Genomic DNA, 11852 nt, shown 5'->3' with positions numbered 1-11852 from the left:
TGAAATCTTGCCATTTGCAACAACATGGATGGAACTAGAGGGTATTATGCTGAGCCAAATAAGTCAATTGGAGAAAGACAACTATCATATGATCTCCCTGATATGAGGAAGTGGAGATGCAACGTGGGGGGGCTTGGGGGTTAGGAAAAGAATAAATGAAACAAGATGGGATCGGGAGGGAGACAAACCATAAGAGACTCTTAATCTCACAAAACAAACTGAGGGTTGCCAGGAGGAGAGGGGTAGGGAGAGGGTGGTGGGGTTATTTATGGACATCGGGGAGGGTATGTGCTATGGTGAGTGCTGTGAAGTGTGTAAACCTGGCGATTCACAGACCTGTACCCCTGGGGCTAATAATACATTATATGTTTATTTAAAAATTAAAAAAACATTTTAAAAAATCAATTTCCAAATTCCCAGCATCCTTCTGGACAGTTTTTAATCTGGGAGGTGTTTGAGATCAGACACTTGCCTTTCCACACTGTGGAGTATTGCCTGAGCTGGGTGCTGAATGAGCAGGAAATTCCAAAAAGCAGAGTTCCTACAGGAGAGAGTCCCCATTAGACTAAGAAAAGTGGGTTCAGTAAGAAGTAGTGATGGAAGGATGCAGAAGGGGGCCTTCTGGGAGCTGACAAGACTGCGTTCATCTCAGTGCTGGTTACATGGATGTGTTCAGGGTGTGAAAATTCACCAAATGATCTGTACACTTTTCTGTACATGAGGTATATTTCAGTAAAGCAGTTTTTTTTTTTAATCTGATGCTTTATCACACTGAAACTTCTCAATGCACCTTCTCAGTTGTCTTAGAATGTAGAAGTCACCCTATGAGGTCAGGAATTCTTCTGGGCTGGTCGCTGCCATACCCCAAAACACCTGGGAGAGTGGATGCTTGGTAAGTACTAGAGTTATTGGAAGGGAATTATTGGAATGAAATGAGATGGTTCTTCTGAGAAAATGCCAACACTTTTATTTAAACTGAAAAAAATGAAGTCAGACTGTTTTTGATAGACACTGATTCTGTTTTAGCCGATTGGTTTGATTAGAAGGGTCAGCTTTGCCAATGAGGTCATTTGGAGAGTGTTTTTCATAAATGGAATAAGTGAAGCTTGCATCTCTATGGTTTTGGTGGAAACACATTGGAAAGATGATTGTAATACATAATAAACTAGAAATTGCTGCTTTTGTAACTATTTAAACTTGCAACTGACAACTTGGGGGTGTATAGTTTTTTAAAATTGTTTTGAGGTTATATATACCAAAAAAATGAAAGCCATTTATATTAGCCATTTATATTATTAAAAAAAAAAAAAAGAAAGTCATCTGCTGTAACAGATTGCCAGGAACCCAGTGGCCTAAGACAACATAATATTGGGGGTGCTTGGTTGGCTCAGGTCACCATCTCAGGCTCTGCACACAGTGGGAAGTCAGCTTGAGATTCTCTCTCTCCCTCTACCCAACCCCCCACTCTCTGTCTCTGAAATCAGTAAATCTTAAAAATAACAACAACAATGTAATATTGTACAGGTTTAGAGGTCAGAAGCCTGAAAACAGGTCTCACTGAGCTAAAACTGAGATTTTAGCAGAGCTATATTTCTTTCTGTAGGTTCTTGGGAGAATCTGCCTTGTCTGTTCTGTCTTCTAAAAGCTGCCTGCATTCCTTGACTCATGGCCCCCTTCCATCTTCACAGCAACAACGGCCAGTTGAGTCTTTCTCAAGATGCCAACTTTCCGATTCTGCCTTTGTCTCCCTCTTTCCTGTTTAAGGACCCTGGCGATTGATTACCCTAAAGCAGTCTCCCCCCCACTTTTTTTTTTAAGATTTTACTTTTAAGTAATCTCTCCACCCAATGTGGGGCTCGAACTCACAACCCTGAGATCCTGAGTCACATGCTGCATGCACTGAGTCAGCCAGGTGCACCCAGTCTCCCTATCCTAAACTCGGCTGATTAGAAACCCTAGTTCCTTTGGTAACCATAATGCTCCTCTTGGCATGTGATGTAACATAATCCTAGGCAGTGGGAACGAGGACACAGAGATCTTTGGTGGACTGTTATTTTACCTATCACACCACTATTCTGTATCCCCCTTAGGACATACCCATCTAGCTTGTGCATTGTGAGGCCAATTCCATTTCTTCCTTCCTTCTTTTCTTTCCCTAAACAAGCTCTTCCTTTTTTTTTTAATTGACATACACTTACCGTGCAGTAAACTGCACAAGTCTTAAGTGTCCAGCTTATCAAGTTTTTACATACATGTGCCCCCCAATAACCACCACCCAGATCAAGACAGACAACATTTCTGCCACTTGAGAATTCCCTGGTGCTACTTCCCAGTCAACACCCCCTTCAAGTGGTAACCGTGACTCTGACTTTTACCATCATAGATTAATTTTGCCAGCTCAAGGAATGTCTATCAACATAACCATGGGGAAGATGCCCTTTTTAGCCTGGTTCCTTTTGCTCAAATGCCTGGGAGATTCACGCATGTTTTGAATTTAACAGTAGTTCCTTGCTGTGGGGTTACAGTCTCTGGTATGACTCTTCCCCGTTTGTCCATGCAGTTTCCTGTGGGTGATGCTTCCCAGCTCAGTAACGCCGTCCATGTCTCTTCGTGGTTGTAAGCAGCTGCCATTCCATTTCTGAGCACCTGCTGTGACGTCCCTCTGTCTGCTGAGGCCTGCTTCTACTCTCTGAGCTATCCCCGAAACCAGAATTGTTCTTCCTGATGCCATTCCTTGAAACGTTTGAGAAGGTGACTCCACCCTGCCCGGCTCTTCCCAAGTCAGATATTCCTGGTTCCCCCCCCTGCTCCTATCAGGCCACCCTTCCTGGTGAGCGTCGTCAGATCCGAAGGGAGTGATCGCCAGCAGCGGCGGCGGCGGCGGCAGCAACAGCGACAAACCTCATGGACTGTGAATGGAGTAACGGGTCGTATTTTCCCGTTCGCTGGCTCCTGTAGGACTCCGTGAAAGGTGTGGCCCCTTGGAACCGTTGTGTACTGCATCATAACAGGCCATACGTGATTGTCTTCACCCCTAACCTCATCTCGTTTTTATTTTCCCTTCGTTCCTAGTCCCTCATCTTAAAGAACTGCCAACTTAAAATGCCTGCTGAGCAACAACAGAACAGGGCGGGGGGCTGCTAAATGGATAATCTGGGCTTCAGGAAGGCCTGCAGTGGACACTTTTTAAATGTAGATCCTGAAGGTGCTGTGGGGCCGCTTCGGTCGAGAACACCTGCCTGTATCGGCCACAGACATTCACCGCACACCATCCCGCCCTCCTCCCCCGATGCTTAGCGGTTGGGGGTGGGCTGGTAGGATGGGCGCACTTTGGGGCGTCCCGGGGCGAGAACAAGGCGGAGCCAGACCCGCACCCCCAAATCCCTTCCCAGGTCTTCATTTCCAGGACCACCCCAGCCTGGAGAAGCCGAACATGGGAGCGGCCGCCTTCCGCCCCTCCCCACTTCCTGGCCTGAAACCCCACCCCGGAAGTGGGGGTTAGCCAGGAGCCCGCTCAATCTGCGCTCCACCTCCCGGCAGCCGCTACTTAGGAAACTGGCCTTCCAATTGGCTGGGCACAGTGTCCCACCTAGCTCTGCAGGCCCTCATTGGCCAGCTGTGAAGGAGAGGAGGAGCTTGTCTTGCTCGGGCCGCTGAGCCACGTGCTCCTCGCACTGAGCCGCACGCACGGGCACGTGTAAAAGGGCGCAGGCAGCGTGAGATTGGTCCCGCAGTCCTTTCTGGTCACTGCGTCCGGCCATGGCTTCAGCATCCAGCACCGCCTCAGGCGCAGAGGACGGTGGCCGCAGGAAGCCCCGTTTGGCGGCGTCGTTGCAAATCAACCCCAGGCCCAGACCCTGGCGGCCCACGGCCAGCCTGGGCCAAGATCCCTGGGAGCCCGCTGTCACCCCCAACGCGGAAAACGACGAAGGGGGCGGGCAGCCCCAGGCCTCGGCAGCGGGGGACGGTGGGCCCGGGGAGGGGGCCGGACTCGGGGATCTGGGGGCAGCCAGGGCCCGGGAAGAGTTGGGGGGACAGATGGGGACGTCCCCGAGGGTCTCTGTCCCACCTGCAGGGCCTGCCGGGGACCTCCCGACGGCGGCCAGGCAGCTGGGCCTGCAGCTCAAGGACCCGCCACAGGGCCAGGCCGTGGCCTCGCTCGCGCAGTATGCAGCCAGTCTGGGCGTCTCCCTGATCTTCCGAGAGGACCAGACAGCAGGTGAGGCCCGGTGGCCTGGGACCGCGGGGCTCCCTGGGCTAACCTCAGATGAAGTCGGAGGGACCGTGAGCTGGGCCTGAGCCAGGGGCTGAGGCCGACCTGCTGGGAGCCGCCCGGTGCCATCTGACCCGAGAGGCCACAGCCCGGGGAGGGATAACCACTCTGAAGCTTGGAGAGGTTAAGTACCCACCCCTTCAGCCCGGGGATTTTTTGAGGGCCAATTATATGCAATTAGAGTTTCCATGCCAACACCGGAGCGACCCTAGTGAAGGCCAGCTCCTGACCGATAGACCTCACAAGCACGGTTTGGTAATGGCAGCCGCGCGAGGAGATGTGACCGCTAGCATGTCCTCTCCTCTTCCTCCGTGTGTCCCCCCACCTCTCACTCAGACACACACAGTCGTGGCCCAGGTCCCACATTCAGGTTCCCAACCTTAAAGCAGAGCATTCCCAGTTTCTAAGGAGGTAAGAGACTCTGTCCAGCTGCGGGGCACCTTGGTAAGACTGCCTAGTAGAACCCCAAATGAATAGCTCAAAAAAGGGGACTGTATTGAAAATGGACCTGGAACATTTTTTTTTAAAGATTTTATTTATTTATTTGACAGACAGGGATCACAAGTAGGCAGAGAGGCAGGCAGAGAGAGAGAGAGAAAGAGAAAGGGAAGCAGGCTCCCCGCTGAGCAGAGAGCCCGATGCGGGACTCGATCCCAGGACCCTGAGATCATGACCTGAGCTGAAGGCAGCGGCTTAACCCACTGAGCCACCCAGGCACCCCTGGAACATGTTTTAATTAGGGATGGTAAGAGAGCAAGCATCAAGAGGATTGTCGTGGTGGAAGAATTAAGGACAGATCCCTAGGAACAGGTGGCACGGCTCACCACAGAGGGTCACAGGGGACAGAACCGGGATTGGCCGGGAGGCAGAAGGGCTGGAGAGAAAAATGCAGAGCCTTTGTTGGGGTTTCTGGGGAAGGAATGGTTGAGGCAGGGTAGGTATGCTGGGTAAGCGTACGATTGTGTAAGGCGAGGCATTGAGTATGTTTTGGTGTTAGGGTGTCCCTACTTGCCCAGTACCTGCCTTGCAGTGATCTAGGATTGATGGTCTGGATTGGTTGGTTTCTTTTCCTATTTTAAGATTTTTTTTTTTTTTCTATTTGAGAGTAAGCTTATGCACAAGCAGGGTAGGGGTAGAGGGAGAGGGGAAGCACTGAGCTCGGAGCCCAATGAAGGACTCAGTTGCGTGACCCAGAGACCGCGTCCCGAGCCAAAATCAAGAGCTGGACAGCCAACCAACAGAGCCACCTGGGTGCCCCTGGACTGGTTGGTTTCTAAATCAAAGGTGTGTTGGCGGGGCACCTGGGTGGCTCAGTTGGTTGGGCATCTGCCCTCAGCTCAGGTCACGATCCCAGGGTCCTGGGATGGAACTCTGCATAGGGCTTCCTGCTCAGCAGGGAGTTTATTTCTCCCCTTCCTTCTGTCTCGCCCCCCAACTCAAAGGATGAGCTGTTCTGTAGCTGCACGCATCTCTAATCTTCTGTCACGTGACACAGTTCCTTGGCCCACCTTTGTGTGCAGGACACTGATGTTCTTGAGAGTAAAGGCTGGTGGTTTGTAGAAAGCCCCTCCACTTGGGTTTATTTCCTTGGGACTCGGTTCAGATTATGATTTGGGGCAGGGAGTGTGCTCAGTAACCTCGCATCCTTGGCTGCATCCCCGGGAGGCCTGGGATCTGTCTGTCCTACCACTGGCGGTATTAGCTGGGAGGGCCTCGGGAGTGGGGGGACGTCCCTCAGGGGTCTTCACTCCCCTCCGTGGTGAATCTGGCACCAGGGACTTCCCTGATGGTCCTGCACCTGCTTGTTGGCATTCTGGATGCCCTTGTAAAGGGAGTAAATCCTGGTGCTAGCGAGGAGTGCTGAGATGCTGGCTCCCTTCTCAAAGGGAAGTCCTTTTGGGAGACTCGTTAGCAGTGAGTCCAACGAGAACCACGAACCAAAATAGGCTCACACACTTTCACCGAGCAATCCCAGTTCCGGGGTTTTCTTTTGCTCCGTGTCATAGCCACACTGTACACGAGAGCATTTGGTCGATGAACCTTTCAACCAAGGAGAGTCACAGAGCGGTGTGTGCTGGGAGGGGTGGGTTCTCCGGACTCTGGCCATAAGCATCTTTGCTCTTGACGTCTTTGCCACGTGTCTTTGCCACGAGCCTTTTCACCTGGTAACTCATTGGCCATAAGGCAGTTTTGCCATGAAAGATTAAAAAAACGGATTGACAGTTTTGTGGGACAGTTTGGTTTCATCAAAGTGGTTGCCAGCTGGGTTTCATTTCTCCACTGACACAGAATTCCCATTTTAATATTGTGTAAATCGCAGCCCTCCCGGAGATCCATGCAGAGTCTGAAGCCCCGTTTCCCAGAGAATTCTGGACTGTCCACACAAGGGGGACAGTTTGCCTGAGGTAATGACAGTGTAGATGCTCCCACAACACGGTACTCTAGAGCTCTGTCCCAAATATGCAGTTCCGTATTCGGAAACTGATTCCTTTCTTAACAGAGAAAGAAATTTTAGCGAAAAAAGCAAAAGTGCACTGTGAAGCAAGGAGATGGGTAAGACTGTGTGTGAACCAAGAGGGTTTGAAGACAAGACCTCAGGTCCAGTCCACGAAATGAAACTCCTTCATCGTGCCGCGTTACCATGAACCCACGCTACACGTTTTGATATGCGTTCAAGCATTTTGTATTTTGTGATCCTCATTTTAACTTTGTCATTCATTCCTCACGTGTCATTATGTCCTTTATGATGAATATCCTTCTGGTTTCTCCTGATTTTCTTTTATGTCGAAATTGCCCGATGGCCCACTGTAGTTTGGCGGTGCAAGTAGGGGTGGGGTCAGGAGAAGCAGGCTGAGAGGGGCTGGGGCTCAGGGGGGCCCCTGATGGGAACAGAGTGCGGGGTGCTGCTTCAGGGCCCCTCCTTCCACAGACCCATGCCTTCCCTTCTCCGTGCACGCCGAGCTGGATGGGCTGCTCTGCCCCGCGGGCAATGCCGGCAGCAAGTCCGAGGCCAGGCAGCAGGCGGCGCTCTCTGCCCTCCACTACATCCGGAGTCAGCTGGGGAGCCCAGGTAAGCCGGAAAGATGACCCAAGTGGGAGCGCGTGCAGGGCTGGGTTGTCGCAGAGACCATCTGGGCATCAGGACCTCGCCCGCAGGGAGCTGGGGAGGGGGTGCTGTGAGCTGACCGCTGTCCACCCCAGGGGTTGCAGGGAGTGCTGGAGGGGCAGCCCAGGAATTTGGGGTTGCTGGAAGATGATTCCCCCCGCCATTCCCACCAAGGAAACTTCTTGGCTTCCAGAAGGACAAAGGACAGGCAGGCAGGCCGGCCCTGGTGTGCATGATAACCGATCCCCTTGCCTTTGTTCCAGAGCCTCCAAAGACCCCCAGCAAGCCTCCAGTTGCCCCTCTGAGTGTAGGTAGGTGGGCCCCTGTTGTCCCAAGCCCTGGGGTGAAGGGAGGGGTACAGTCTACGGGGTCCCCACCTCCACCCTCTCCCCACTGTGCAGAGAACATCCTCACCCACGAGCAGCGCTGTGCGGCCGTGGTCAGCGCTGGCTTTGACCGCCTGGTGGACCAGACCTCACCGTACAGGGCCTGTAAGGGGACCGTGGCTGCCATCATCTTGGAGAGAGGTAGGGCTTGCCCTGCCCCCACTTCGGGACCCCTCCCACGCCCCCCTCTACACCATGGACCCCTGGCCTTTTCCGGCATGGCTCTGCCCCCTTCCCTTACAGAGGTCCCAGGCGCCAGGGGCCACGCCAAGGAGATCTATGAGCTGGTGGCACTGGGCACAGGCAGCAGTAGCTGTGCCCGCTGGCTAGACTTCTCCGGGCGGCAGCTCCACGACTGCCACGGGCTGGTCGTGGCTCGCAGGGCGCTGCTCAGGTGAGGGGCGGGCCGGGGGGACACTTGGCTGCAGGCCCTGGGGGGCACACAGGACCCCGCAGCCCAGACTGCTCCTCCGTCCCCAGGTTCTTGTTCTGCCAGCTCCTGTTGGTGACCCAGGGTGGCCAAAAGGGCAGGGAACGGTCGGTGCTGACCCCCCAGCCTGGGTCTGGGCCCCCCTTTGCCCTCAAGCCCCGGATCTTCCTGCATCTCTATGTCAGCAACACCCCCAAGGGAGCTGCTCATGACATCTAGTACGTGGGGGTTCCTGGTGGGACAGGTGGTATGGGGGTGCCAGAAGAGCAGCCCTCATTCTCGCGTCCTGGGCCTTTGCTCCCTCTGCCACCTCTGCAGCCTCCCACCGAGCTCCGAGGGCAGCCTCCTGCAGAGCCCGCCCTCCCGCCTGCAGGCCCACGTCCGTGGGGAGCTGAAGCCTGTGTGCTACGTGGCCCCTGCGCTCCGGGACACCCACGTGGGCTGCCTCTCGGCCAGTGACAAGCTGGCTCGCTGGGCTGTGCTGGGCCTCGGTGGTGCCCTCCTCGCCCACTTTCTGCCTCCCCTCTATGCCACCAGCCTGGTCCTGGGTGAGGGCCCTGTGGGGCTGGGGGGAGGGTGGAAGGTGGCATCTGGGGGGGTATGGGACAGGGCGGTGGTAACTGAGACCTTTTCTTGTGCCCCTCTGCTCCCCCCCCAGCTGACCCCTGCCACGACCCCCCAACTCTGAGCAGGGCCATCCACACTCGGCCCAACCTAGATAGGGTCTTGGGGCCCTGCCTGCCACCCCCCTACGCACGTACCACGTTGCACCTGTTTGCGGGGCCCCCTGTGGCCCCCTTGGATCCTACCCCCAACACCTGCCATGGCCTGAGCCTCAACTGGAGCCTGGGGGACACCGATGTCGAGGTCGTGGACGTGGCCACTGGGCGTGTGAAGGCCGAGTAAGAAAGGCCTGTGGGTGGCATGCTGGTGAGGGGCCCGTGTCTCCCTGCCCATGGGTCAGAAGCCTGCATCGGGAGACCAGCTTGGGTTCTAATCCTAGCTCTGTGACCTGTGACCTGGGCTGGTGCTTCTATCACCCACCCTCTGACACCCATGAAATACCCTCCCCCTCCAAAAAAAAAAAAAACTGCACGGCGAGAAGGGAGATGGCATGAGCAGCGTCGTGTGGTCTGTTAGCTCTGTCTCCAGGCTTCTCTTTCCATCTCTAGTGCCGGCCTCGGGCCCCCCTCCCGCCTCTGCAAGGCAGCCTTTCTCCGGGCCTTCCGCCAGGCTGCCAGAGCTCTCGGGAAGTCCCACCTCCTGGCCTTGAAGACCTACGAGGCAGCCAAGGTCAGCACCTTGCCTCCCTTCCAGCCCGCTCTGTCCTGCACCCCCAGCAAGCACGTGCTCTCCACCTTCCTCCTGTCCTGTCCTAGGCCGGACCCTACCAGGATGCTCGCAGGCAGCTGTCCCTCCTCCTGGACCAGCAGGGCCTGGGGGCTTGGCCCTCGAAACCACTGGTGGGCAAATTCAGAGGCTGAAACCCATCTCCTGGGCCGAGCTGGATCCTGCGGAAGGAGGGTCGCTTCTGGAGAGGGGTGGGGAGGCACATGGGGGGATGGAAGATGCACAGGGTAAAGTTGGGGTTGCAGGGAGGGGCCTACATGGTGGGGGTAGGGGCTGTTGCATATTCGGACTGAAATAAAGAGCAGTTTCTGGTGCTTCTGCATGTCTTTGGCTCTTAGTTGGGGGGGGGGGGACCTGCAGCCTTCTGTAGAAGGGTTCACGAGTGGGGCAGCTCCATCTAGCTAGCAGAGTGGTGATCGAAGGAGCCGGAGAAGACGGCAAGTTTTTCTAGGAAGGTAGCGGCAAAAAGTACTTGGCAAAAAAATAAAATAAAAAATAACTGTTCTGGGTACAGAGCTTTCTAGGGGAAAAAGCAAAATGTCTTATCACGCAGATCCACTCATCTTTCTTTGGGGAGGACCCAGGTGGCGGCCTCATTGGCCCCGGCTGGAAAATCCCCGATGGACCGGTTGCGACTACCTTTGTGGGAACCTTGAAACTGCAGTTAGATTATGTATTAAACCCTGGTTTGGGAACTCAGTCTAAGTGACACCATTTGGGGAGTGTGCTTTTTTAAAAACACAGAATGACTTTATTGTGTCACTGGCCACGCTGTGAGGGTGTGGCCCTCTGCGTCCTGGCGCTGGGCTGGTGGGAGCATTCCTTCTTGGGTGTGATGGGGGCTCCTGCCTCCCTTCCTTTTCCAGTGATGTGGGAACCCAAGGCAAAAGACAAATTATTACTTCCTATAGCCCACAGACGCGTCCTTGAGACAGGCAGAGGGACATTCCTCTAGGGACTTAAAGGCCTCCTCGATCATACTTTGCTAAGGGCAGGCGGCTACCCTGGCCCCACCTCCTCCCACCCAGGATCCTCTAAGTCTACTTTAACCTATCAAAATGCCTTTAGAAATTTCCTTTATCTCTAAACCACCTAAACCACTCTATCTCTATCTCTATCTCTATCTCTATCTCTATCTCTAAACCACTCTAAAATGTCTGTTTTAAGGCACCAAGTGTGTGGTCCTTTGTTACTGCGGCCCTGGGGAGCGGACAGAGGGATCCCTACAGAATGGGGTCCCCATCCTTCTTCTGTGCCTCTCCAGCTGCTCCCTGGGTAACCCAAGGGGCTGCCTGAGCCCGCTTGCCTCCCCGGGCGGCTCTTGAATAGCCTTCCTGCTCCTCCAGGGGGCTGCCGTCCATCAGCAGGGCTGTCAGGCACTCTGAGGGTCTTGGGTGGGGACACCACTCACACTAGCACAGGGACACACACTGCATATGTCTGCATGCCTGGGCACCCCGCCAGCCCGGGCGGTGTCCATGGAGCAGGAGCCCAGGGCCCACGGGTGGCTGAAATCCTGCCAGTCCCCCAGCCCCCCGGCCCCATGTCCTGCGGCCCAAGCCCCCCCCACCGGCATCTTAAGATTGAGAACTATGAACTGCTCCCCTAGGTGGGCCTTGGGAAGCTGGGTCAACGTTCAGGGGCAGGCCAGTGCTGATCTGGAGTCCTGGGAGGGTACCCCCTCCGCCCAAGCCACCTGTGTACCCCCAGGTGTGTGTGGCTGTGGCCAGCCACTTGAACATGAGTTGATTCATCTAGAGAAATAATCAGAAGGTCTGCCTGGGTGGTCTGTTCTCCCCGAGCTGATGCAAGAAAGAGCGTTAAGGTTTGGAGCCCTATGGCCCAGAAAGAATTCTTGAGATGTCTTTGGTGCCAAAAAGTGGTTTTATTAAAGCCCAGGGACAGGGCCCGGGGGCAGAAAGAGCTGCCCCGGGGTCAGAAGGACTGGCCCATGATAGACTTTCAGGTTGGGAGGGGGTTAGGGATAGCGTCAGTCTCAGGGAATTTTGGAAGCAAGGTTTCCAGGGCCTTGAGCTATTGATGGGTAAAGGCCATTTATTACCGTCTAATAAAACCTGAGTCATGAGACCCTGCAGATGTATATCGGTGGGCCTTTCTAAAGGCATTTTGATAGGTTAAAGTAGACTTAGAGGATCCTGGGTGGGAGGGGGTGGGGCCAGGGTAGCCTTCTGCCCTTAGCAAAATAGCAACATTGAGGCAGTTGAGTCCCTAGAGGAATGCCCCTCTGCCTGTCTCAAGGACTTGTCCGCAGCTGTAGGGAGTAAGGAAATGTAATAATGTGTCTTC

At 54.6% G+C, this 11852-nt stretch overlaps 1 protein-coding gene across 1 annotated transcript; it reads left to right on the top strand.

Annotated features, from left to right (window-relative positions):
• Positions 1–3759: 3759 nt before the first annotated feature.
• ADAD2 (adenosine deaminase domain containing 2) lies at positions 3760–9796 on the top strand. The gene is made up of 10 exons (XM_032854616.1): positions 3760–4219; positions 7203–7343; positions 7643–7690; positions 7781–7906; positions 8009–8159; positions 8246–8413; positions 8514–8743; positions 8854–9097; positions 9368–9488; positions 9575–9796. The coding sequence occupies exons 1-10, from the start codon at positions 3760–3762 to the stop codon at positions 9677–9679; spliced, it is 1794 nt and encodes a 597-aa protein (XP_032710507.1). The 3' UTR covers positions 9680–9796.
• Positions 9797–11852: the final 2056 nt, after the last annotated feature.

Source organism: Lontra canadensis, unplaced genomic scaffold (assembly GCF_010015895.1).
Source record: "Lontra canadensis isolate GAN:19392208 unplaced genomic scaffold, GSC_riverotter_1.0 scaffold8, whole genome shotgun sequence".
In the NCBI taxonomy this organism is placed as follows: domain Eukaryota; kingdom Metazoa; phylum Chordata; class Mammalia; order Carnivora; family Mustelidae; genus Lontra; species Lontra canadensis.
This window is presented reverse-complemented; position numbering and strand designations above follow the sequence as displayed.